General features: G+C 38.9%; 1 protein-coding gene across 2 annotated transcripts in view; it reads left to right on the top strand.

The window, feature by feature from the left end:
* Positions 1–23,536, top strand: part of ITGA6 (integrin subunit alpha 6) — a 69,132-nt gene that overhangs the window by 13,575 nt on the left and 32,021 nt on the right. For both annotated transcript variants that reach the window (XM_039361774.1, XM_039361775.1), the window contains exons 2-5: positions 12,461–12,588; positions 13,635–13,714; positions 15,452–15,713; positions 19,203–19,334. In XM_039361774.1, the coding sequence (XP_039217708.1) occupies positions 12,461–12,588; positions 13,635–13,714; positions 15,452–15,713; positions 19,203–19,334 (602 nt within the window). The remainder of the gene's footprint in view (positions 1–12,460; positions 12,589–13,634; positions 13,715–15,451; positions 15,714–19,202; positions 19,335–23,536) is intronic.

Raw genomic sequence — 23,536 nt, forward strand, 5'->3', positions numbered from 1 at the left:
CCCTGCTGTACATAACAGAGAAGAGAATTGGAACTCTCTACTAATCCATACTTCAATTTGCTGCCATATTCCCTTAATCTTTTTCCTTAATTTGCCTATATTGCAATTAGTAATGCTTTAGTCCCATTAAAGACCAAAATCAGAAAATGAATAACATTTCTAAAATTGACAATGTCAGTAAATATTAATAGTAGATGACTAAATGTATTGTACAGGTAAAATTTTGATATATTTAGAGAAACGTAAGTCATTCTGATCTGATTGTAGGTGTAGATATAACTAAATAGTGGGTCATAACACACGAGTTCAAATTTGGGTGTTGTCTTATGGAGTGCCATGTGGTTGGACATCACAGGATGTGGTAAAGTCAGCTCAGGGTTGGATAAGATATCACATGTATTATAATAGCTGCTACATGCCAAGTAGAAGCCAAAAATAGATTTAGGATTACAGTTTTTCCCCAATTATTGATAGTAAAGCTCACGGAATTCAAGCAACTTTACTTCTTAGCAGATTCTATTGCAGTGGTTCTCAACCTTTTTAATGCCGCAACCCCCAACCGGTCGTAAGTTGAGGACTACTCAACCGATTGTAAGTCGAGGACTACTCAACTGGTGCAGCACCGTTTGCAGAATGGGACTTTTGGCGGGCTCAGCAGGGCAGAGACAGCCTGGACAATTCCTATTGGCTTTTGAAAGCCAATAGAATTAGACTCTATTCAAGAGAGTCTATTCTATTGGCTTTCAAAAGCCAATAGAATAAAAGGGAGTAGCACAGCTAAGGAAAAGGGGGAAAAAATGGCGGACTGTGCTGTTTGGCGACCCCCGTGAAATGGTCGTTCGACCCCAAATGGGGTCCCGACGCACAGGTTGAGAACCACTGTTCTATTGGATTTCATTGTTAAAAAATGTATAAGGTTCTTCAAAATTTTACTGCTCTCCAAAAGACAAAAGAAATATAGTCTCTCTATTAAAATTCTTCATTTTGTATGATATTATATTGTTGGAATGCATATTGAGAAGGTTAGATGAATTTGTTTCTCCATAAAAGATTCAGATTTTTGACAAAGTTCAAACGACAGGAAAAATGAACAGAAAATAAAAGAGAATAGGGAGGAAAAGATGCAAATCCTTTAGATTTCCTTTAGAAGAGGTGCTTTGAAATATGTGGGAATATGAATGACTGTGATTTTTTAAAGTCTTTTTCCAAGTTTGTGCTTCCGTTGTATAAAACATGCAATCCCAGAAAAAGAGATGGTTGCTTTAATGAGTCATAAACAGACGCTCTGTTTGTGCATCTATGTGTTCTAACAATCTTTTCCCAACTGAATCTGATGTATTATATAAACTTTATGATTTATATGAATTTTTCTAAGGAATGCTGCAAACTTCCATAGAAGAGAAAATAATTGAACTAATTATCTACTGGGTAACCTTGACGAAAGAATTGCATTGCAAAGCTGTGAATGGGAAAGCTTGCTGAACAATGTTGCTTGATGTTTTGAACTTCAGCTCTGACCACTTCTAGCCAGCATGATCAACATGAAAGAATTGTGTATAGGTATTCCTTGATTTATGACCAATATTGGGATCAGAACCTCATTCACTGAGCAAAGCAGTTGTTAAGCAAGATGCCCAGGTGAGTGCTCTGCTTAACAATTGCAATCCTGGCACTCCTGGTTGCAATCATTATGCAATCTCCCAGTTCATTAAAGGGACAGAGCAAAAGAGCTGCCTGCTGAGTTCAGCTCCCTTCTGTGCATGGAAGGGAACACCTCCAGCAGGCTGCAGGAATGGAGCTCAGATCTTCAGAGCTGGAAGGGGCCTTGGAGGTCTTCTAGTCCAACCATCTGCTCAAGCAGGAGACCCTATATCATTTTAGGCAAATGACTATCCAGTCTCTTCTTAAAAAACTTAAACACTTAAACTTTTCTTACAGTCTTCAGGATCTGTGCTCTATTTTTCTATCCCAGCTAAGATGTTAGCTTCTCACTATGCGTGCAAGGAAACTTCTCCAGTAGGCTGCAGGAATAGAGCTTAGCTCTTTGAGATGTGAGCTCTGTTTCGTATCCCACCTAAGTTGTTTAACTTCCCTTGGGTGGCAGCTCTTTCAGCCAGCCCCCAGAACCAAGGAGGAGTCTTCTTGGCAGGCAGCAGCATCTTGCAACCTTCCCTACCAGCTTCCCCATTGTAAATTGATTCCAAATGGCGATCACATGTTCATGGGGCATTTAGCCAAGTGTTAGCAGGTTGCCAAGCACCCAGATCATGATCACATGACCACAAGGGTTGGAGTACAATGTTTTGCTATGCCTAGAAGTGCCATTACAGGTCGTAAATCACCCTTTCTGAAGCCATCATAATTACAGACCATTGTTAAATGAACAATCATAAGTCAAGGATTACCTACAGCAATAGCACTTAGACTTATATACCACTTCACAGTGCTTCACAGCCTTCTCTAAGTGGTTTACAGAGTTGGCGTATTGCCACCAACAATCTGAGTCCTCATTTTACCCATCTCGGAAGGATGGAAGGCTGAGTCAACCTTGAGCCTGGTGAGAATCGAACTTCTGAACTGCTGGCAGCCAGCAGTCAGCAAAAGTAGCTGGCGGTACTGCATTTAACCACTGCGCCACCACAGCTCTGTAAGTCCTGATCCAACTACCTCTGAAGGCCATCAGCTTTCCTATCCATGGTACTAACCGGACCATTCTTCTCAACCAGCAACCTTCTGGAATAATTGGATTAAACCTCCACCACCACCACCCCATATTATCCACACAAAGAGACATCCACAAAATTAACTTGTCTTCGTAGAAAACATAAAGAGTTTATAATGCTTGTTCTTTAGAGAATCAAATCCAGAATAGCTGTTGTGTTGTGTTTTTTTCCCAAGTTGCTGGGCAGATGCAGGGCCATAGAGACAGATGGGGAAAATTTGGCCCTAGAGACATGAAGCACAAGTCTATATCTTTCTTAAACATTGCAAACTTTTTTTTTTTTGTGTAGCTGCTAACTAATCATTCTTTTGTTTAAAAAGGCCACTGGTTTCTTAAAAGAAAGCTATTCTAATAAGCACAGGTGTGAGCTGAGAATTTGAACTGTAATGGAATACAGTCCAAGTCTTCTAAAAAGCCTTTGGCTGAGCTTGTGGAAAAAAGAAGGCGGTTTTTGCCTCTTTCCCAAGTCTGCCCTGCCATCATATTCCTATTTCTTTCTTTGTGCACCGTGACTTGAAATTTAGAGGCAATTAGAAGGGTGGTATTAACTGGGCTTCCTTTGTGTACCTTTGCAGCATTGAAGAAATTACATTTCAATATAAAACATTCTTTCTCTTTCTTATTGCCAGCCAGCCAAGAGTCTTAAGTAGGGTGTCTGATATGTGCTTGCACAATGTATTGTTCAAACAGACTAAATGGTTTTAGGCCAGCCTTCCTTAACCTGATGCCCTTTCTCTTACTTAGTAAGTGCAACACCCAGAATTCTTTAACTGTGTTGGCTGGAAATCTCAGTAACAACAATCCCAACAGAGCTGGAGATCACCAAGTCAGAGAAGGTTCTCCTACACACATGTGAGGATTGGAATGTACTATTGTTCTCTTTTGGGTTTCACAGTGGTTTAAAACACATTGACACACCTATCTTTTAGCATAGAATACATTGAAAGATAATAAGCTTTTATTCCAAATGCAATTATAAGCATAACTTTTATGAGGAAAAATATAAATGTTTGCATAGTTTTTTCCTTTTAAATTTGCACAATAGTGTAAAAATGAGATGGAATAGATGTATAAAATTAGCAATTGCAAAATGAACACAGACCACAACTCTGTAAGCATTCGTTCATTAGCTTTCCTTTCCTTCCATCAACTCAACACTCTCCCTTCCATTTCTCCCCCAAAGTAATAAACACGTGAGATTGATTAAAGAGAGGGTGACTAGCCAAAAATCAGCCAAAGATTTTCTATGGCTGAGGGTGGATTTGACATTTGGCTTTCTCCAGTCCAAGAGATGACATCAACATACAATAAACTATCAGGATGGTGATGATGCTAAGGCTGATGATGCTGAAACAATGATTAAATGGAGCATAAAACATGAACACTGCTAAAGATTTGATGAACCACTATGATTTTACTTGGCTTAAATAAGGGTCCATCACCAAGAAGATCATATGATTGTAAGATAGACATCTCACTTCTGAAGGATAATTTATGTGATGGACAAAAGCTCTTCAGATAGCCTAGCCAGGTCTAAAATCATTTAAGGTAGCCTTCCCCAATCTATTATCCTTACCTGATGTAGTTGTACAAGTTGTGTTTGCCACATAATTATTAGATTGGCAAAAGGTGATTTAGGGTTTTGCTGATTTAAATTGACACTCAGCCTCCTCTTCCTTCTTTAGCCACACCATTGAGTAGAGCCCCCCTCAGAATTAGTATAGAAAAATAAAGACAAAATTCTTTCCTCTATTTTGGGATGTCTTCCCGTTCTGAGAGGAGATCCATGGCTACTCATTGAGGTTCATTCTCAGAAATGAATAATATTGCTGTAACATTCTCCTTTGCATTCACTTTTTTTGTTATTTGATTCACTGATTAGCAAAATGCCTTAACAAGCTTATAATAAATACATGAAGCCAGAATGTGCATAAAAATATTAAAATGAAAATTAAGATGGTAGTCTCTAATATATCAGTTTAATAATTTTTTTATAAAGCTAGTCATTCTTGCTTAGCTCAATTTATCTCATAAGGTCGTGAGGAAAAATGGAGGAGTGCCAGGTTTTCCCATTCTGGCTCCGGAATGAAAGGTAAGATAGGAATCTAGCAAATAAATACATCTCTTCTTGAGCCCACATATACCTTAAAAATGGCCCAAACCCCTGTTGCCAAAATTCAGCAAGTCAATCTGGGATGCTGGAACCATAACTGAGTTATTGGTGTGATGTATGTGGCTCACAAGCCAGGAAATGCATCCTCCCCACCACACACACCTTTGCTGTAGTAAGAAAATGGTTTGCAATTTCCTTATAAATGTTACATCTTGTAAAGCTAAGAAAAGAGCAGAATGTTTGCTAGACTGAGTTCCTGTGGTTTCCTCTTCTCAAGAAAAATAAAAAGTTGCCATCCCCGCTTAAGGTGTTTGGCATCCTAAAGGCACAACTCTATTAAAAAAGCTGCAGAATATGCCAAATTACAAACTTTCCCTCTTTCTTTACAGCTAACATCCAGCCAGTGGCTCCACCAGGCCTTTTTTTTACTCCTTTACAAGACAATTATGCAGACAGTTTCTCACAGAAGTAGCGAAAGTCTTGCCAGAATTGAAATGAAATGGGTTCCCTGAGCCCCAAAGCAGATTGAAGGTTGGAGAAGGAGACATTGTTCCCAAACTAGTAAACTCAAGGCCAGATGGAAGCAGAATAAAAATGAGGTTCTATAAAAGGCCTTCTCCTGAAGGAGATTTTTAAAAGACAGCTACCTTCAAGCATGAATTCCTTTCAACTTTAACTCAGCTACATTTCTCGACTTGTTATAGAATATTTCATTTTGTCAGATTACAGAGGTCTTTTTTTTCTATGGCTTTGTATGGAAATTTTTAAAATTCTTGAATAGATATGGTAAGGACCATGCTATCTCTCTTACCTCAAGTTGATTTCTGCAAGAGTACAGTAATTAAGATATTAATTGCATCAAGTTTTGGTTGCTACGATATAAAAAAGGAACTTGAGACTCTAGAAAGAGTACAGAGAAGAGCAACAAAGATGATTAGGGGACTGGAGGCTAAAACATATAAGGAACGGTTGCTGGAATTGGGTATGTCTAGTTTAATGAAGAGAAGGACTAGGGGTGACATGATAGCAGTGTTCCAATATCTCAGGGGCTGCCACAAAGAAGAGGGAGTCAAGTTATTCTCCAAAGCGCCTGAGGGCAGGACAAGAAGCAACGAATGGAAACTAATCGAGGAGAGAAGCAACCTAGAACTAAGGAGAAATTTCCTGACAGTTAGAACAATTAATCAGTGGAACAACTTGACTCCAGAAGTTGTGGGTGCTCCAACACTGGAGGTTTTTAAGTAGAGATTGGACAATCATTTGTCTGAAATGGTATAGGGTTTCCTGCCTGAGCAGGGGCCCCCTTCTAACTCTGTTATTCTGTTAATGATAATTATTCATCAGCCAGAGTTGGCTGGTGCTGTAGTCAGGTGGGCAGTTACAAATAAAGGGATGCATTTATAGGTCAGCAGGTGACATTGCTTATGAATACCTGATGCTTACCGGTTTTCTGGACCATCTGTAAAAAGGTGTAAACAATTAATTAGTTTTAAGTACATTCCCAGACATGTTAGATCAAGTTTCCCCATGTAGGCTAAGAAGTCTAAGAATTGTTATGCAAGGCTATACAACTTTCAGCCTCCCATAAAGCTTAGGATGTAGTCTCTGGAGTCAATCTAGAAGTTTCCATTGAATTGTATTTTTAGTCATTTTCCCAAAGTGGAAATGACTAATCATATTTGGAGAATAATCATATTGACACTGTTTAATTAATAACATTTACTTTTTAGTTTAATCACATTTTAGTTGATTGATTAATCTTCTTTGTCCTGTTCTGCTTCAACTCCCAGCATGCTGTTCAAAAGCCCTTGGTTTGAGCAAAGATTGTGCACAATTGTTTCTAGCATACCTGGAGAGGTGGCAGGACAGATGATGCATTGCTGGAGTCCATATCCCTTATCAAAGACGAATGTTTTAGCAATGGAATGAAAAGTGTCAGTTTACTGTCCAAGTAGAACATTAACCTATTATTCATAACAGCCATTCTTATTCTTGTCTGAAAGAATCAGTACATTCCCACTATTGCTTGAATGTCCTGTGTGAAAATTTCCAGTTTGCTCAGAAGTCTTCTGCTGTGGGAGGATCATGGATAATCAGGCAAATCAAAGAGGGAAATGCTATATATCCTTTTTTGTACATCAGTTGAATCATGCTTTGTTTCCAAGAAAAGGTTCCTATTGGGAGGCAACTTTGATTTCCTGACACTATTGACAAAATAGCTAGGACTGTTTTCTTACCGTATGTCCTGGTTATAAACATTCCAAAAATAATCTGCGTTAATTCCTGAAGGCTAAGAGTAGGAAGATTCTTTGTGCAATGGTGTCATGACACACATGTCATTTAAACTTTGTTATGACTTGCATGATTGGTGTTGAATAAGGTTTATTGTAGTCCAGAATATCTTCCTGCCAATCTTAGGCTTTGCTATTACCGTAGTTGAAATAGACCTCTGATGGGCACTTCTGAGAAAGGCTGGGATGGAGAATTTTATGGCCTACTTCTGGCTAAAACAAATTGCCTTATTTCAAGAACTTCCTGCCGGATTGAACTAGTTCAGCAGTCTGTTCCCATGATGGTCAATCAAGTGCACAAGAAAACCCACTGGTCACTTTGCAAACATTGCTGAATTACAGCTGTCCATTCAGCGGAGCCAGGAGAGCAGTGGCGAAGGATTCTGGGAGATACAGTCCAGCAACATCTGAAGAGCCTACAATTTATTTATAATTATTTTATTCACCAGCATTGGTCAAGTCTTTACAATCATTTGCTTTAAATGAATCTCAAGCAATTAAAACATTTCTGAATGGCCTACACATTTTCCTGAGATAAACCCAATCAGTTTGACAGGTTCACACACAGTCTGGGTGGGTTGGAATTCAAAAGGAAATACATATTTGTCTGGGAAACACCCAAACCTGGCAGCCAGTTGCTCTTAGCATGCCTAAAAATAACATGTGATAGATTTCACCTTGATTCCTCCTTTGCTGTTGATTTTTTCTTAAAAAAAAAAAAACTGCAACAAAATCTTATAAACCTTTTTTCTCTTTGTACTTATTTTTGTACAACGGAAGAAAAGTTTATATATTTTAAGGTAGTGACAACCACTGACTGTTTTAGTACATTGTTTTTATTCGAGTCATGTACACATTTATTAGGAAATAAATCTTGCTGGAAGGTGCTTTCAGAGAAATTAATTTTCAAGGAGACATATCTGAAAAAAAATTGAGGAATTTTTTCAAGGAAGTGAAGACGTGAATGTAATAAAAGTCAAGAGGAGTCTGACAAATAAAAAGGAGGAATTTAGTCTGACAGAGGCAGTCATGCATTGCTCTGCCCCATGGTATGGATAGTTAATTTTATTTTGGTTTAAGATGATGTGTGAAATTGGGTTGGTGGTCCTTAAATAAATTATGATTTGCTTTGGGGCATTGAACCAACATGAAACCATTCCAAGTGTGGCATACCATAAAATGGAGATGGGGATCCATAAACCTATGCATAAGATGCATAAATGAATTAATATATGAATAAAGAGAAGTAAGTGTTGAAAAGAAAGATATTTTTTTAGCAATTTATCACTTCTCTCTAATTCTTTCACATCTCTAATCTGATCTAATCCGATCTTCAAGTAATGTCCTAGGTGTTGTTGGTTTTTTTCATTTTTTTTCTTTGTCTCACAATTTCTCACAAAACTCTACAAGGCTTCAACAAATCTCTTTTGTAAATCCACTATAAGAAAGTTATGCAGATACTGTATTTTTTTCCATATAATTCTTGGAGCTTGAATTTTAAAAATCCACTCTCATATCAGTTGCATTGATCTGAAAGTGGACTTTCCACTTTGTTCCTCTTCTATAATATTGTTATATATCATACTTAGAGACCACCAATCTCCCTTATAGACTTACCATGTTTTAAAGATAATCTATCTACAATGGGAGAAATGCTTCAAATTAATTTCTGGGTCTGTTGTTCACAAATACCCTTCAACTTGTCCAATATTAGGTATTAACTTGATGGCTGGAGACAGATTTCATTTAGCATGAAAGACATATATTTTTCAGCTAAGCTGAGAGTCTTCTTAACTGAGACTGCGTTTTCAAGGGATTGCAGATTCCAAAGAGTACTACATCTGGATGGACTTCATTCATACTTTCCTAAAGCACGTTTGAGATGATTTGCTCAGGTGTGTACATGTAAAAATGTTACATACACTGTAATAAGTGCCATCAGTGATAGTTTTGTGCCAAGGTGGGTTTATGATTGTTTTTTGATTCCTTTGTTGTGTGTGTGTGTGTATGTACGTGTGCGTGAGCGTGTGCGTGTGTGTGTGTGTATATGTGTGTGTGTGTCTTTGGTTATTCGGGCGTAAAACTGAAAGTGTCTTGGCGACGTTTCGACGAAGTCCCATTCGTCATCTTCAGGCTGGTGTTTTCAGCTTCGTGAGCATGAAGCTGAAAACACCAGCCTGAAGATGACAAACGGGACTTCGTCGAAACGTCGCCAAGACATTTCCAATTTTACGCGGGAGAAAACCCGAATAACCAAAGACCTACATACAAACACCCGCGAAAACCTCAGAATATATGATACATATATGCATACATAGTGCATATACAATACTGTCCATTATTTTAAGTTTTAAATGCTTTTTAAATGCTTTTTAGCCCCTAAGCCACCATGCTTCTTCCAGCAGAGGAATGGATTTCATTCAGATTTTAACCCTTTTGCCCTTTAGTCCCGGGTGTGAGAACATGTGTGCGTGATGAACTTACCAGCTTTACACATATGAATTTCTTGCTCTGTTCTTTTTGTCTGGCAAAACTCAGAGTTTCTTGTCAGTTCCACTAATGTTTATTCCTCTTTGCTTCCCCATGGTGCTGACAAGGCCAACAAAAACCATGTCCATTGTAGAGATTCTGGGAAATGTCCACCCTTCTGGCCTGTTTGCTTGTCACTGTGCTAGAGCTTTGCTAAAGGGAGAGAAAGCACTAAAGGACCAATTGTTTCCAATTCTTAAAACATGCAAAAGGATTTTTTAAAGTAATGTGTATATACAGTTTATGTTCATTGTGCCATGTATTATGAGACTGCTTCTTCTTTAGTAGCCTGACCATATACATATCATATAAACATTGTTTTTGTGAATTTTTTTCCTCTCTTTAAACTAAATATTTTCTGTGATTATATAAAAGATAAACAAGATGGAAAAATAACACAATAGGAAAAAAATAACACCTTATTCAAAACCACCAGCATTTCTAGCATGAAGTAATTTAACAATCTGCAGAGCAACAGATTCTCACAATATAATAAAAGCCCAGAGTTTCTTAATGATATGAGGAGATGAGACAAGTCATTCACTACATCTTAAAACACAATGATTATCAATTCATTTCACTTTAATGTGTGATTTTCTCATCTGATGACAAACCAAGGATTTTAAAGCACAGGTTTCAAAGAAATGAACCTGGCTTTACTTGGAGTCATTGGAGTGGAGTTATCATCTGGGAAGATTTTTGAAGTATCTGAATAGGATGAAATGAAATGAATCAACATGACACCTGATGAGATGTATCATGTATTCAACCATTAATAGTTGTAGCTATTGTTTCTGTTGTTTTTCTCTCAACCTACAGTATCTCTTGTCCTGTGGATTTATTTCACTTTTAATCATGAGATACATTTATATCTGTGGTTGTCTATTTGCACTAATACTCGCATTAAGATGTACTTTAGGCCTGGCTGTCATCTGTCAACTGCACCTTAGAAATATTAACTATGGTTTATTAAATGGGTCATAAGTGTTAAGTATTTACTGCAGTTATTAAGCAAATCAGATGATCATTGAGTGAAACACACCATTGGTAAACAAATCCGCCCATTTGATTTTGCTTATTAGAAGCCAGCTGGTAAGGTCACAGATTGTGATCACGTGACCACAGTACGCTGTAACCCAGGGGTAGGCAACCTTGGCTCTTTTATGACTCATGGACTTCAACTCCCAGAATTCCTGAGCCAGCATGGCTCAGATTGGAAACTCTCTCTTTCCCCTCAGCATGGCTGGCTCAGGAATTCTGGGAGTTGACGTCTATGAGTCATAAAAGAGCCAAGGTTGCCTACCCCTGCTGTAACCATTGAAAATGTAAGCTCTTGGCCTGTACTCGAATTGTGGCCCCTGACTATGGTAATGGTATGATGGTCATAACTCTAGGATGGGTCTCAAATCACGTTTTTCAGCGCTGTCGTAACTTCAAACATTTGCTAAACAAATGGTTGTAAGTCAAGGATGACCTGTACTTCAGATGCTATGTGGCCTGAAGTCCCAGAACTAGTTAATTCCTGAAGGAATTTTCTAAGCCCAAAAGGAGCTAAGCTAGCGGGGCAACATACACTTGGCAAACCAAGGACAGTGAAATTATAGAGGAGATAAGCATTTCTTCTGAAAGGATCTACAGATCTTGGAATATAAGGGCTGTGTCTTCTTGATGGCAACACCTTCCGTGTGAAGATTTGGATGACTCTGATTATTCCCTGCCCGCCCGCCTGCCCCCCATTTCTAACTCTGTTTTTTTAAGAAGGCATTGAAGACTTGTTTCCTCAGGTAGTTCAGCTAGGTAGATAGATGGGCATACAGATGATGAATGGAGTCAGCTGTTTAACTGTGGTTGCTGGTATGTGTGTGTTATATTTGACTGTCTGTTGTCTAATCTTGTAAGCCACCCAGGGGTCCCTTGATTGTTATGTATATGTAGGGGTGTGGGTCTATACATATGCTGTATATTGTATGCTTAGGTGTGTGTCATGTATGTGTTTCACTTTGAGAGCGGGCAACTAAATTTCATTTTTGATGTGTGCCGTTGTACCCACAATAAAAAAAAATGACAATAAAGGTTATCTTATCTTACCTTACCTTATCTTACCTTACCTTACCTTATCTTATCATCTAAATCAGGCAAAGAAAAGCAAAGATGAAACCCTTGAGGCAAAACGTGGACTTGGTCTGCTCTATAAAATTTACGCACACAGCGGGTGCACAACCATATCTAAATAAGAAACTAAAGCAAGCTAAAGAATGCCAATGCAGGTAGTCCTCAAATTACGACAGTTCATTTAGTGATCATTCAAAGTTACAACAGCACTGAAAAAAGGGACTTCCACACTTATGACTGTGGCTGCATCCCCACGTCATGTGATCAAAACTCAGATGCTTGGCGACTGACTCATATTTATGACGGTTGCAGTGCCTTGGGGGCCATGTGGTCCACTTCTGCAACTCTCTGACAAGCAAAGTCAATGGAGAAGCCAGATTCACTTAACCACTGTGTTACTCCCTTAACACAACAGTGGCAAGAAAGGTCGTAAAATGGGGCAAAATTCATGTTTCACTTAGCAACAGCAAGTTTGGGCTGTCGTAAGTTGAGGACTACCTGTATTATTTTTTTCAAAAGAGAAAAAGTGTTCCTTTGTAGGGAATTGGGAAGAGGGGCTGCAACTCTGATATCAGGACCAGAGAGGGATGTAATGGATGTAATGTTTTATAAGTGTATGAGGTAATACCTGATATTTATTTGCATCTGCAGCTGTCGGTTCCCCATTACATTCTTCTGATCTTCTTTCTACAGCTTGCTGGTTGGTGCACCTCGACAAAAGGCTTTCCCATTGCAACAAGCCAACAGAACTGGAGGACTGTTCAGCTGTAACATCGAAACTCCAGAACTACCTTGCACACGTATCCAGTTTGATGAGACAGGTGAGCTAGCTGGAGGTTTTTTTTTTTTTTTCTAGGCAGAATAAAAATATTTATTTGGGAACCTGTTGGAAGAATCGAATCTGGCAGTTTAATTATGACTGTTAAACCTGAATACAATCCCCTAGCTAGTTTTTCAGCTTCCATTTTCATTGTTACTGGTTTTTCATAATCAAGAAGAGAAGCAACCTAAAACTAAGGGGAAACTTCCTGGCAGTTAGAACAATTAACCAGTGGAACAACCTGCCTCCAGAATTGGTGAATGCTCCAACACTGGAAGTTTTTAAGAAAAGACTGGACAGCCATTTGTCTAAAATGGTATAGGGTTCCCTGGCTGAGCAGGGGATTGGACTAGATGACCTCCAAGGTCCCTTCCAACATCATCGTCATCGTTGTTGTTGTTGGCAATTTGAGCAGGTTTTGCTCTTTCAAAAACCACATGTAATGTATTCAAGTATGATAGATGGGTCAGGTTCGTAGATGCTTCAAAAAGTATATATAGTCCCAGAAAAAAAAATATTTTGCATATATATTAGTGTGAGGTCAATTCCCTGACCACCAATTGTTCTGTGTTAAAAACAGCATATGATGTACCAACAGAGTGAAGGAAATTCTGAGTTTTCTAGACAAATACAGATTCCCAAGAACAGAATGAGAAATGAGGATAGGATGTTCAATGAACATGGAGTCTTGATACATTGTTGTGATGGGATTGAGGAAGTATCCAACAAACAGAAAGAGGAATAGTATGAAGAAGATGAATACGAGCAAAGAATACCTTTATTCTTTACTATTTTAATATACGACTCATTACACATTTTATACTATAATGATACAGTATCTCCAGTACTAAATGCAGTAAGCAGTGAAAATTTTGTACTAATACTGTAGACAAACAGCGCCATCTAAAGACTGTTGCGGATATAAATAATATTATTCAGTGAATCCATAGTGAAAATAATAATTTGCACATAATTATACAGAAACTGTTTTAAAAGACTAGTAGAAATAGATGAAACCTTTTTTTTTTGCAATGATTTTTTTTTTAGCTGACCCAACAAAAGAAAGCAAAGAAGATCAATGGATGGGTGTAACTGTGCGAAGTCAGGGGCCAGGTGGGAAAATTGTGGTAAGTTTTCAGAATGTTCTCTGAGCCTCAACATTGTTGGGGTTTTTTTGACACTGATAAACCTTTAGGATTATTTTGGGGGCTTTTTTTTGACACTGACAAGTCTTCAGAATTATTTTGATTTTATAGATACAGGTACTCCTCACTTAAAAATCCTAAATGACGCTGACAATTCCAACGTTGACAATTTCAAGTTCAAAGCAGTCGTTGAGCAAAAGTCACATAACCGTGTTGACTTACAACAGCAGTTCCAGCAGTGCTTGATAACTGAGACATCATGTGATTGTGACTTGTGACCTGCCATCATCTCCCACTGACTTTGCTGGTCGGAACTTGGCTGAAAGGTCTCAGACTGTGATCACGCAAGATGTTGCAATTGCCATAAGTGTGAGGGCTCGTCATAAGTTAATTTTTTCAGTCCAGTTGTAAGTTCAAACGGCTGCTCAATGGTCATTAATTGAGGACTACCTGTATCCTCATTTAGCGTCTGCCTTGTACAGCAACCATTCACAATTATGACAGGGATTATCTTTGAGTCCTATCCTCACATTTATGATCTTTGCAGGTCTAAAGCAAAAGAAAGTGCAGTCATGGTTTCATTTAGTGACCACTTCACTTAACCACCAAAGTGCTGGTCCCAGTTGTCATTGCTAAATGAGGAGTACCTGTACTATTTTAGTGCCAGAAGTGGACAACATAGAGACCACAAGGAGACATATACCATATACCAAACCATTTTTTTAAAGCTCCCAAAAATGGATCTGCTAAATTTCTAAATTTCTCATCCTGGAAAACTATGGTATGTGGACCTCTACTCCAGAATTCCCGAACCAGAATTCTGGGAGTCATTCACACATCTTAGTCATTAAGGTTGAGAAACACTATGCTGGTGTCAAAGCTATGAAGCAACTTAGGGATGAATTCCCACAGTTTTTAAAGGGAGAACAAAAATAGCCGTTTGAAGGTTCAACCCATCAAAAATCTGTAATCCCTCCAGCATCCTTACTGGAATCCCTATTTCCATAATAAAACGCTAGCCCCCACAGCACTCAAAAACAAAAGAAAAAAGTATAGTTTAGCCTGCCAGACTAATGTTTAATCATTGTTACCCCTAGGATTGAAGTTGTGCTATTGTACCATTTGGTTTTCTTTCTAATTTTTAGGGCTGTACGTATCTTTTCTTTCCGAATTGTGGAATGAAGTGAAGCGGCAGTATATGCATACATGTGTGGAGACAGCCAGGGACAGGTTCTTGAGCAGTCACACACACTTGGGAAAAATTCTGCCTGCTTGAGTGATTTGGAAAGTGGTGTTACGTGTGCCCTCCTATGTATTCTACAGCGTCTCTTTCAAAGGATTTGCAGATTTCTGATCATTTGAGATGGGAACTGGTCTAGAGTTCTCTTTTATATCTTATTTGTGGATCTTACACACAAGCCACATTGATATATGGACAACTAAAATAAACAAGCTATTCCGAAGGTCCGGTTAACAAAGCAGTGTACATAAGATTGGAAGTGCACTGTTATATTTTATAGGTAAAGCCACATTTAAGATACAATTCACTACATTTTATAGGTAAAGCCACCTTTAAGATACAATTCAGTCTGGTTAAAGCAAAGACACGCTAATAGACAGACCTTCTGTGCGGAGTTAATTGTTTGGAAAATCAGCCCTGTTCATTTGTGGAGGAGACAGATCTGTTGACTGATCGAATTTGCTTTTGATACTTTACAGACCTGTGCACATCGCTACGAGAAAAGGTATTATGTCAACACTGAACAGGAAACCCGAGACATCATTGGGAGGTGCTACGTGCTGAGTCAGGATCTTTCCATTTCCATCAATGAGTATATGGATGGTGGGGAATGGAGCTTCTGTGATGGACGGCTGAGGGGCCATGAGAAATTTGGCTCCTGCCAACAAGGTGTCGCGGCCACATTTACCAGAGATAATCATTACATTGTATTTGGTGCACCAGGGACCTATAACTGGAAAGGTATAACCTCTTTATGCTCATATCATTCCTATTGTCTATTTCCAGATTTATACATCCTGCATCCTACAGAATAATAATCACTGCTAGAAAACATTATGTACTTTGAACACTCGTTTATGCTATTCACCCCAAAACTGAAGAACAACCAAACAGGTTTCTGGTATATTACTCTTAAACACAGAAATTGCATTAAGGAAGCGTGTCTAATGATAAGGTGCTTCAGAATAGACAGCAGTAATATTTAGCTTTTCTGGGCATCATACAGATGCCCAGGAAAAGGTGCACCGTCCCAAGTGAGGCACCGACAGATGAAACAAGTGTGCCCTTATCTCCTGCAAAGCATCTTTTTGGAGTTGCCTTGTGGCAAGATGACCAGCAAACAGATTTAATTAATAAATAAAAATATACAATATTGATGTTTATACCTTGCGGAGGCTTATGCAAAAAGAATGTCTATGTATATCTGTATATGCACACATAACGCGCACACGTTCAACATGCAGATCAGGAGGCATTTACATAAATCACCTAGATTATTGCTGGGTTTTTTTTTCATATCAACTGAAATTCCATTAACCTCATTGAGAAGAAAATTGGTTTGAAAGCCAAAGTAATCAGAAGAGAGAAATCTGCTGAATTTCATTTGGTGATTAAGGCGGAAAGCCCATGGCTTTGCCCCATCTTAGTTATGCAGAGAAGCTGTAAAACACCACTCACTCCTTTCCACCATTTTTTTTCTCTGTCCAAGCAGTGTTTTTCTTGTGCTCTTTGTTATACCAATAGCTGTGGAATTCTTCTCTGCCCTGGCCTTTTCTTCTTGTGATAAATCCTTGCAGCGTACACCTGTGCCTGACACATAAGCCCTGTACAATCTTTGTGCCTTGGCACAAGGTGTTTTCAAGTGAAAGCTTACCTCTCCACATGCTGGGTTTTTGTCAAGAAGATTGGACTTTTCTGAGACAAGGTATCAGGTTTAGCTGTTGGTGAACTTAAATTACAGTAGTTGCTTAGTTTTAAGGCTTTTACTTGTCCAGGGAAAATTCTGCAATTTTGTAAGAGAATATTGTGCAGTGTATTCAATGGTGTAGAAATGTTTAGGTTTCTCAAAAAGTGAACGGAAGTAGTTGTCACACTTAGGAGACAGTATTTATTTGACAGAATATTTGAATGATAGATATTTACAAATGCTTGCATCGTTCCTTGCTTGCTTCCCCATGGCAATCACATGATTGCCCGGGGTTCTTGGCAACCAGTTGTAAATGTAAGCTGATTGCTAAGTATCCAAAAAGCGGACAGGTGATTGCCATGAGGAAGCCAGCAAGGAATGATGCAAGAATTTGTAAATATCCATCATTCAAATGTTCTGTCAAATAAAACTGTCCACTAAGTCTGACAACTACTTCTGTTGAAGTGCTTCATGGGCCATAAACATTCTTTCTGAGGCTCTTTGAATGGTCATTAACAATTGATTGTAAGTAGAGGACTGCCTGTAACCAGAATTCAGCACAAACTAGTGACTGATTCACCATATGCCCCAACTTCATTCCCTGCCTTTTTGGTTATTAGGAGGAGAGCGTAAAGAACCATGAAAAGCTGCTTTAGACTTGGTCTATCTCTCTTTCCGCTGTCTGCTCTGACTTCCTGAATTCTACAGAGTTTCAGCAGGTTTTTTTTTTTTTCTGTTCTGCGTCTTCATTTGCTTCATCTTCTTCATCTTCACCTGTGATCTGATCCTTTTCACTGGACATGCTATCAGCTTTTCTTTGCAAAGTATTTTTTCCATCACCTGTTTGCAAAGCACGTTTTTATGACATGGAGCTACAGCTCCTCTCTGTGGCTTGAAGAACATTCCTATAAATCCCACAGATAGATTTGCTTTGGCATTTGCTTTGCACTCAGCACATAGACCACTGCGAGTGCAAAGCTCTTAAAAGAGTTTTGCTGGGCCATGCCAATCAAAACTTTCCAGTGTCCCTCAGAGAATTAGAAAAACATACTGTTATTAGGTATGGCAGGAAAGATGTATGATTCCTGAGATGTCCAGACACAAGATAAAGTGCTGCATGAATGTCTTTGTACTTTGAACATTGCACTTTTAAGTTCAAAAAGGCTTACTAAAGGCAAAAAGAGAGTAAGATTGTACGATTTTTATGACATTTTAACTCTTTAGTAATTGACTCAGCGTTTTCAGTTCTTGATTATCATTCCAGTATTGACCAGTCAGCATTAGAATATCATGTTAAGCTTCTCACCAGCTCTAGAGACTTTTCCCCCTAGTACTTGAAGTGCCAGTGATTTTAATGTTTATATCATAGCTCTTAAACTCAACTACCCTAATTTTGGTTCCTAAGATCATTTGCCTATAGTAAATTCATAAAATGATTTTTTTTTATCCCTTCCACTCCATTTGCAGCCACCTAAGCAATATGACATGGGACAGGAAATAGATGACTGTGGTTGTGTGTGTGTGTGTGTGTGTGTGTGTGTGTGTGTAACATTCAAAACCAACAGGGCAGAGTATTGTTTTGTGATAGAGCATCTGATCTGCATCACTAAGCCACAGATTCTAATTCCTGCATCTCCACATAGCAATGGAAAACGTCCACAATACTGGAGGAACAATTTGACTGCTTAGAAGCCAATCCCTTTTGTCCTAAAGCTGTTACTCAGCTGATGCTCCATGCTTCTTCTATATCTTTCAGGAGGCCTCCCTCTCAGCAGGATTTTGAAAGAATGACTCAGGCCACAAGGAGAGAAGGGGATAGGAAGCTTTGCTTTTGTCATTTTGCTTAATGTATGTTAGGCTCCAAAGTGCCCTTTTCTCCTTTTAAATTTAGAGGGAAAGAAACAACTTTCTGATTATCACAAGAGTTAGTCACTCAGTATTCTAGTCATGAAGCTGATTTATTTTGGAAATATGTTCTTCTCCCCCCGCCCCCCAAAAAAGTTTAATGTAATTCTTACTCATTTCTGATCTCCATCTTTATTTTCAAATTCTCTGGGCATCTGTGCCTTTCTCACTTTTCTGTACTCTTGAAAAGCTCTGATTTCTCTTCCTCCCCTCTTACTGCTTCTAGTCCTTTCTATCTCTTCAGCAAACTTGATTCTGCCAAAATAATCCATCCGATGCCATTCTCTCAAGTGGAGTATATTTAGAAGTGTGTCCATGCTACATGTTTACTACCACTACAATATGCAAATTATGAAGTGTGTCCGTGCTACATGTTTACTACCAATACAATATGCAAATTTTGCGGGGTGTATGTGTGTGTGTGTGCATATTGCCCTAATCTCATTTTCCAGAATCTTTTTTTCTGCCATTCATTATGTCATTGTAATCAAATCAAGGATAGAATTGGGCTCAGTTGTGGTCACTCCCTTCGTTTCTTTGCTCCTTCCATTTTAAAACTATTTTATTTAATGTTCCCCGTTCTTTAACATTCATCCCATCTTTTGTTTTTGTTCTGTTTTGCCATTTCATTCTTCTAGGCATGGTGCGTGCAGAGCAAAAGAATCACACCCTTGACGAAATGGGCATATTTGATGATGGGCCTTATGAAATTGGGGGTGAAAGCCTGAAAAAGGAGTCCCTGGTTCCTGTTCCTGCTAACAGTTATTTAGGTAGGATTAAACTCTTGAGAGAACTGAAAGGAAAAATGGCCATCCGAGCGGTCCAATTGAAATGCCCCCAGAAGGTAACAGAGTTATGGAACCCTTAAATTTTGATCAAAGCTTTAGCCATTCATCCTGCCATTTTTAAGCTTCCTCCAAAGTACAGATAGCATCCTGGCTGTAGAATCCTTAAGAGCCACTAACGTGAAGACAGATTTAAGAGGTACAGTTGTCAACTTGGAAATTCTTATGCCGTGCTTAACAACTCTCTCTCTCTCATGGAAGACTATGGGTTGAGGATCAGTAGCTCTATCTAGCCTAAGGAATTCTATCGATTGCTGGTTGCTGAACAGGATGCAAACATATCTATAGCAAAAGCTTTCAAGGAACACTCCAGAACCATCAGCTTAAGTCTTGGGGCTTCCTTGAAATGTTTAATGGCTGTCTTGATAGAGTTCTGCCTTGCATGGGAATTACAAATGTGCTTTTAAATGCTGACGGGGGGGGGGGGATGCGGGGCATTGAACTTGGGTTCAACCAAATGAACATTTGTATGGCACTTTTAAAAAAATGGCAAAATAGTTTTTATTAAGGTAAACGGTGAAAAATAAGCACAACTTTGCGTAGCTTTGGTGGCTACACTAAACTGGGTCCTGATACCGTAAGTAAAACATAGGACTTGTTGTGACTGTCTGTGAGGAAAGATGGTGCTTCATTTTTTTCACTGGAGACACTGGGTGGATCTTCTGTTGTAAGCACTGTGTCTGCCATTGGTTCCTCTACTGCTAGTGTGAGGGACATCTACAGCAAATCTGTTTTTCACAGCTGGAATGGAACACAAAGGTGAAAGCTGGGGATAAAACAGCATAAAATAGTTTTCCACAAATAAGATAAAAAATAGGTATGGCGTTACATTTAGTAATGTTTGTTAATGAAAAAAAAACCCACAGCTTTATTTACATTCCAGAAAATGTTATCTCTAGACCTGGCTTTTCTACATGGACATATATTGGGATTGCAATTCACATACCTCCCTGCTACCATGGCCATTGGAATTCTGGGAATTATAGTTCCGTAGCATGCAGAGAATGCCAAGTTGGGGAAAGCTGTTATTGACTATCCCAGGGGTAGGCAACCTTGGCTCTTTTATGATTTGTGGACTAGCTCAGGAATTCTGGGAGTTGAAGTCCACGAGTCATAAAAGAGCCAAGGTTGCCCACCCCTGCACTATCCTGTTCCTTGATTAATGTTCTATATCAGGGGTTGGCAAACTATGACCATGGGCCAAATCCAGCCTGCTGCTTCTTGTTTTATGGCCTACATATAAGAATGGATAGGTAAGCAGGTGGCAGATTGCCAGGCTTGAGCCTCAGCTGAGCTCCTGGGGAGAGGGATGGAGTTGAGCGCCAGGGGTACATTGTCCTATTGGCAGCCTCTTGCTTGCAGGCCTTACCATTTATTGGCTGTCATGCTCCTTGATCTGCAGACCTGCTAGCCATTCCCACAGAGGCAGAGGAGGGGTAGGATCTGGCCCTTTACAGAAATAATTTGCCGACCCCTGCTGTATACTCTCACAGTGTATTTCTTTACTGTCCTTTATTTGTACCAGTAAGCGCTTCAGCTGGACTGCATGGAACTATCTATTTTTCTGCTCTCTGCTTAACTTGTCCTCCTTGTCTGCCTTTTCTTTCTCTACTCATTGCTACAGGTCTCCTTTTTATGACAAGCGTGTCTTATGCCAACCCTGATCAGTTTGTGTACAAAACACTGCCTCCCAGTGTCAGAGTAGACAAACCTGCTGATTTGACGATGAATAGCTACTTAGGTTTGTGACTTCCAAAGCACCAACCCATCTGCTTTCATTCATGACACTTCAGAGATCATTGTTTGACTTCCATTCCAAGTCAAAGCATGTCTGAGGGAAAAGTGCAGATGAGATGAGAGACTTACAGGAGATGGTGGTTTGAGTAAACAAAATCTGGAAGCTATCAAATGCTTGCTTAGTCAGAGAGATGATAATGGAATTGGAAGACCTATTAGACATATGGATCGTGGTCATCCTTCTGGTGACTACTTTATCAAACAAATAAACGAAACACTTGGGTGAATATTGTAGCACCAAAGAAATGGTATTGGAATATTTAGTCAATAAAATATGTCATCATCACCATCTTACCTAAATCTCTTATCTCACAACACTGTTTTCAAATTGAGAATTGGAAAGGCAGCAGTGAAACAATCCAGGTTTTCTTTTCTAACATCTCAATTTTTATCTTGGTATGACAAAACTTTTTTTTAAAAAAGTTAAGAATTAAAAATATATAATTTGTGGTATATATTCACTTTAAAGTATATTTATTCTTTAGAACTGAATTTGATGCAGATGAAATGGGGTAGAACTACATGTTATGCATAATGTGGATATATCATTAAACCCCACATCTCTGGGCCAACATCCCTGCCCCATTCCCCATAAAATGTGATGTTAGCTTATCTTTTAAATCGTATTTTATGATAGTGCATTTATCCCCAGCACCTCTTCCACATTGTTGATAATTATATGGCATGAATGGTTATATAGAAATGTCATCAAATGAAATAAATAAGAATAATACATTTTAGTAAAAAGGGAAGCTAATTCGGTAGGGGAATCCATGGTATGCAGTAGCCTTTTGTTGGGTCCTACTACCTTTTAGTTTTTCATTGCCTATATCAGGGGTGGGGAACTATGGTCCTTTTATGACTTGTGGACTTCAACTCTCAGAATTCTTGAGCCAGCCATGCTGTCTCAGGAATGCTGGGAGTTGAAGTCCACAGGTCATAAAGGGGCCATAGTTCCTCACCTCTGGCCTATATGCTGCCTCTTGTATTTGCTTAAAAAACAAAGTTTAAGCTTCTTCAGCAAATCACTCATTTAATGTCCTACAGGCATGGCAGGAAGTTTCAGCTCTCCAGAGACTGGCACCTTATTCACAATTCTTCAAAAATTGGTTTACTTGGTAGAAGACTCACAGAGCTGAACATATCTTCTTCGCAATGATATGCTGGCTGGCCCACCCATTTTTCCAGCACTTTTCTACCAGCTTGTCCATTTACCCTCAATCTTGTCAACATTTTGTGACTTCAGCCCTTCATCTTATCAGCATCTTCCTGCTATCACTACTGATCTTTCTGATGATCCATCCCCCTCCCATCTTAAACAGAATTGTAACACCGGTTTTTATAAACTGGACCAAACCAGCTCCACAATGCTTTGGCTCTAATTAAAGTCTTTCTTCTTCCTATGTAACTGACCTTTAAGGTTTGGGTTTTCTTTTGAAAGAGAGGCAATAGGTTTTATGTCTTTAAAAATAAATGCCACAAGAGAGGCAAGTGTTGTTTATACTTCATTACGCTTAACAACCTGTTTCTTCAGATTTGGGTAATGGGTCTTTTTGTTCCCTGAATACAATGAATGAATTCATAGACGGCTTCATTTGTAATTTCATCTAATTTCTAAATGTATAAACAGGTGCCCGGGGTTATCATTATATTCAGAAGGTAACCTTATCCATGCCTGAAAAGAGAATAGTTGGTTTCTCAGTAGAAAAACTAATAGCACGTTGAACATCATTAAATGTTGGAAGAATGGTGGAAGAAAAGGGTGTCACACCTTCAGAAACTGGAATCAGTAGAGATGCCTTCAATGACCTTGTCTTACTTGGGTTCAACTCTTGATCCTAACAGCCTCCCAACACTAGTTCAAGATATCTATGGCTCAGAATGGAGACGTACAACTACGTATCACTGCTATTCTGATGGTATTTCACCCCAAACTAAGCGACTTCTCCCAGTGGTGCCATCTGAACATTAAACAGCAATAGGAAGAGGATTGATCCCTACAGAATCTCACAACTGAGGACTTACAGTACCAGGTCAATCTCTCTTCCCCAATTGCCACCATATGGTACTGCTACTTACATAAGAATAAAACCAATAAAGTACACTTGCAAGCAGTTCAGGAAGATACCACAGTCAGTGGTAGGAAAAGTTGCTGGGAATCTACAAGGGCCAGGAGAAGTGCATTCACCATTCATGTCCTAACAAAGCAATCAGAAACAACCAAAGACATCATTGTGTCTGAATCCAGATTGCAACAGTTCTATATAATTCACTTCCTGGTAAGCACTTTGTAGGTGATACCACACTGTTTCTCAAGCATGTTCTGAACA

This window comes from Crotalus tigris, unplaced genomic scaffold, assembly GCF_016545835.1.
Source record: "Crotalus tigris isolate CLP2741 ecotype Arizona unplaced genomic scaffold, ASM1654583v1 scf7180000019363.1367679, whole genome shotgun sequence".
Classification (NCBI taxonomy): Eukaryota; Metazoa; Chordata; class Lepidosauria; order Squamata; family Viperidae; genus Crotalus; species Crotalus tigris.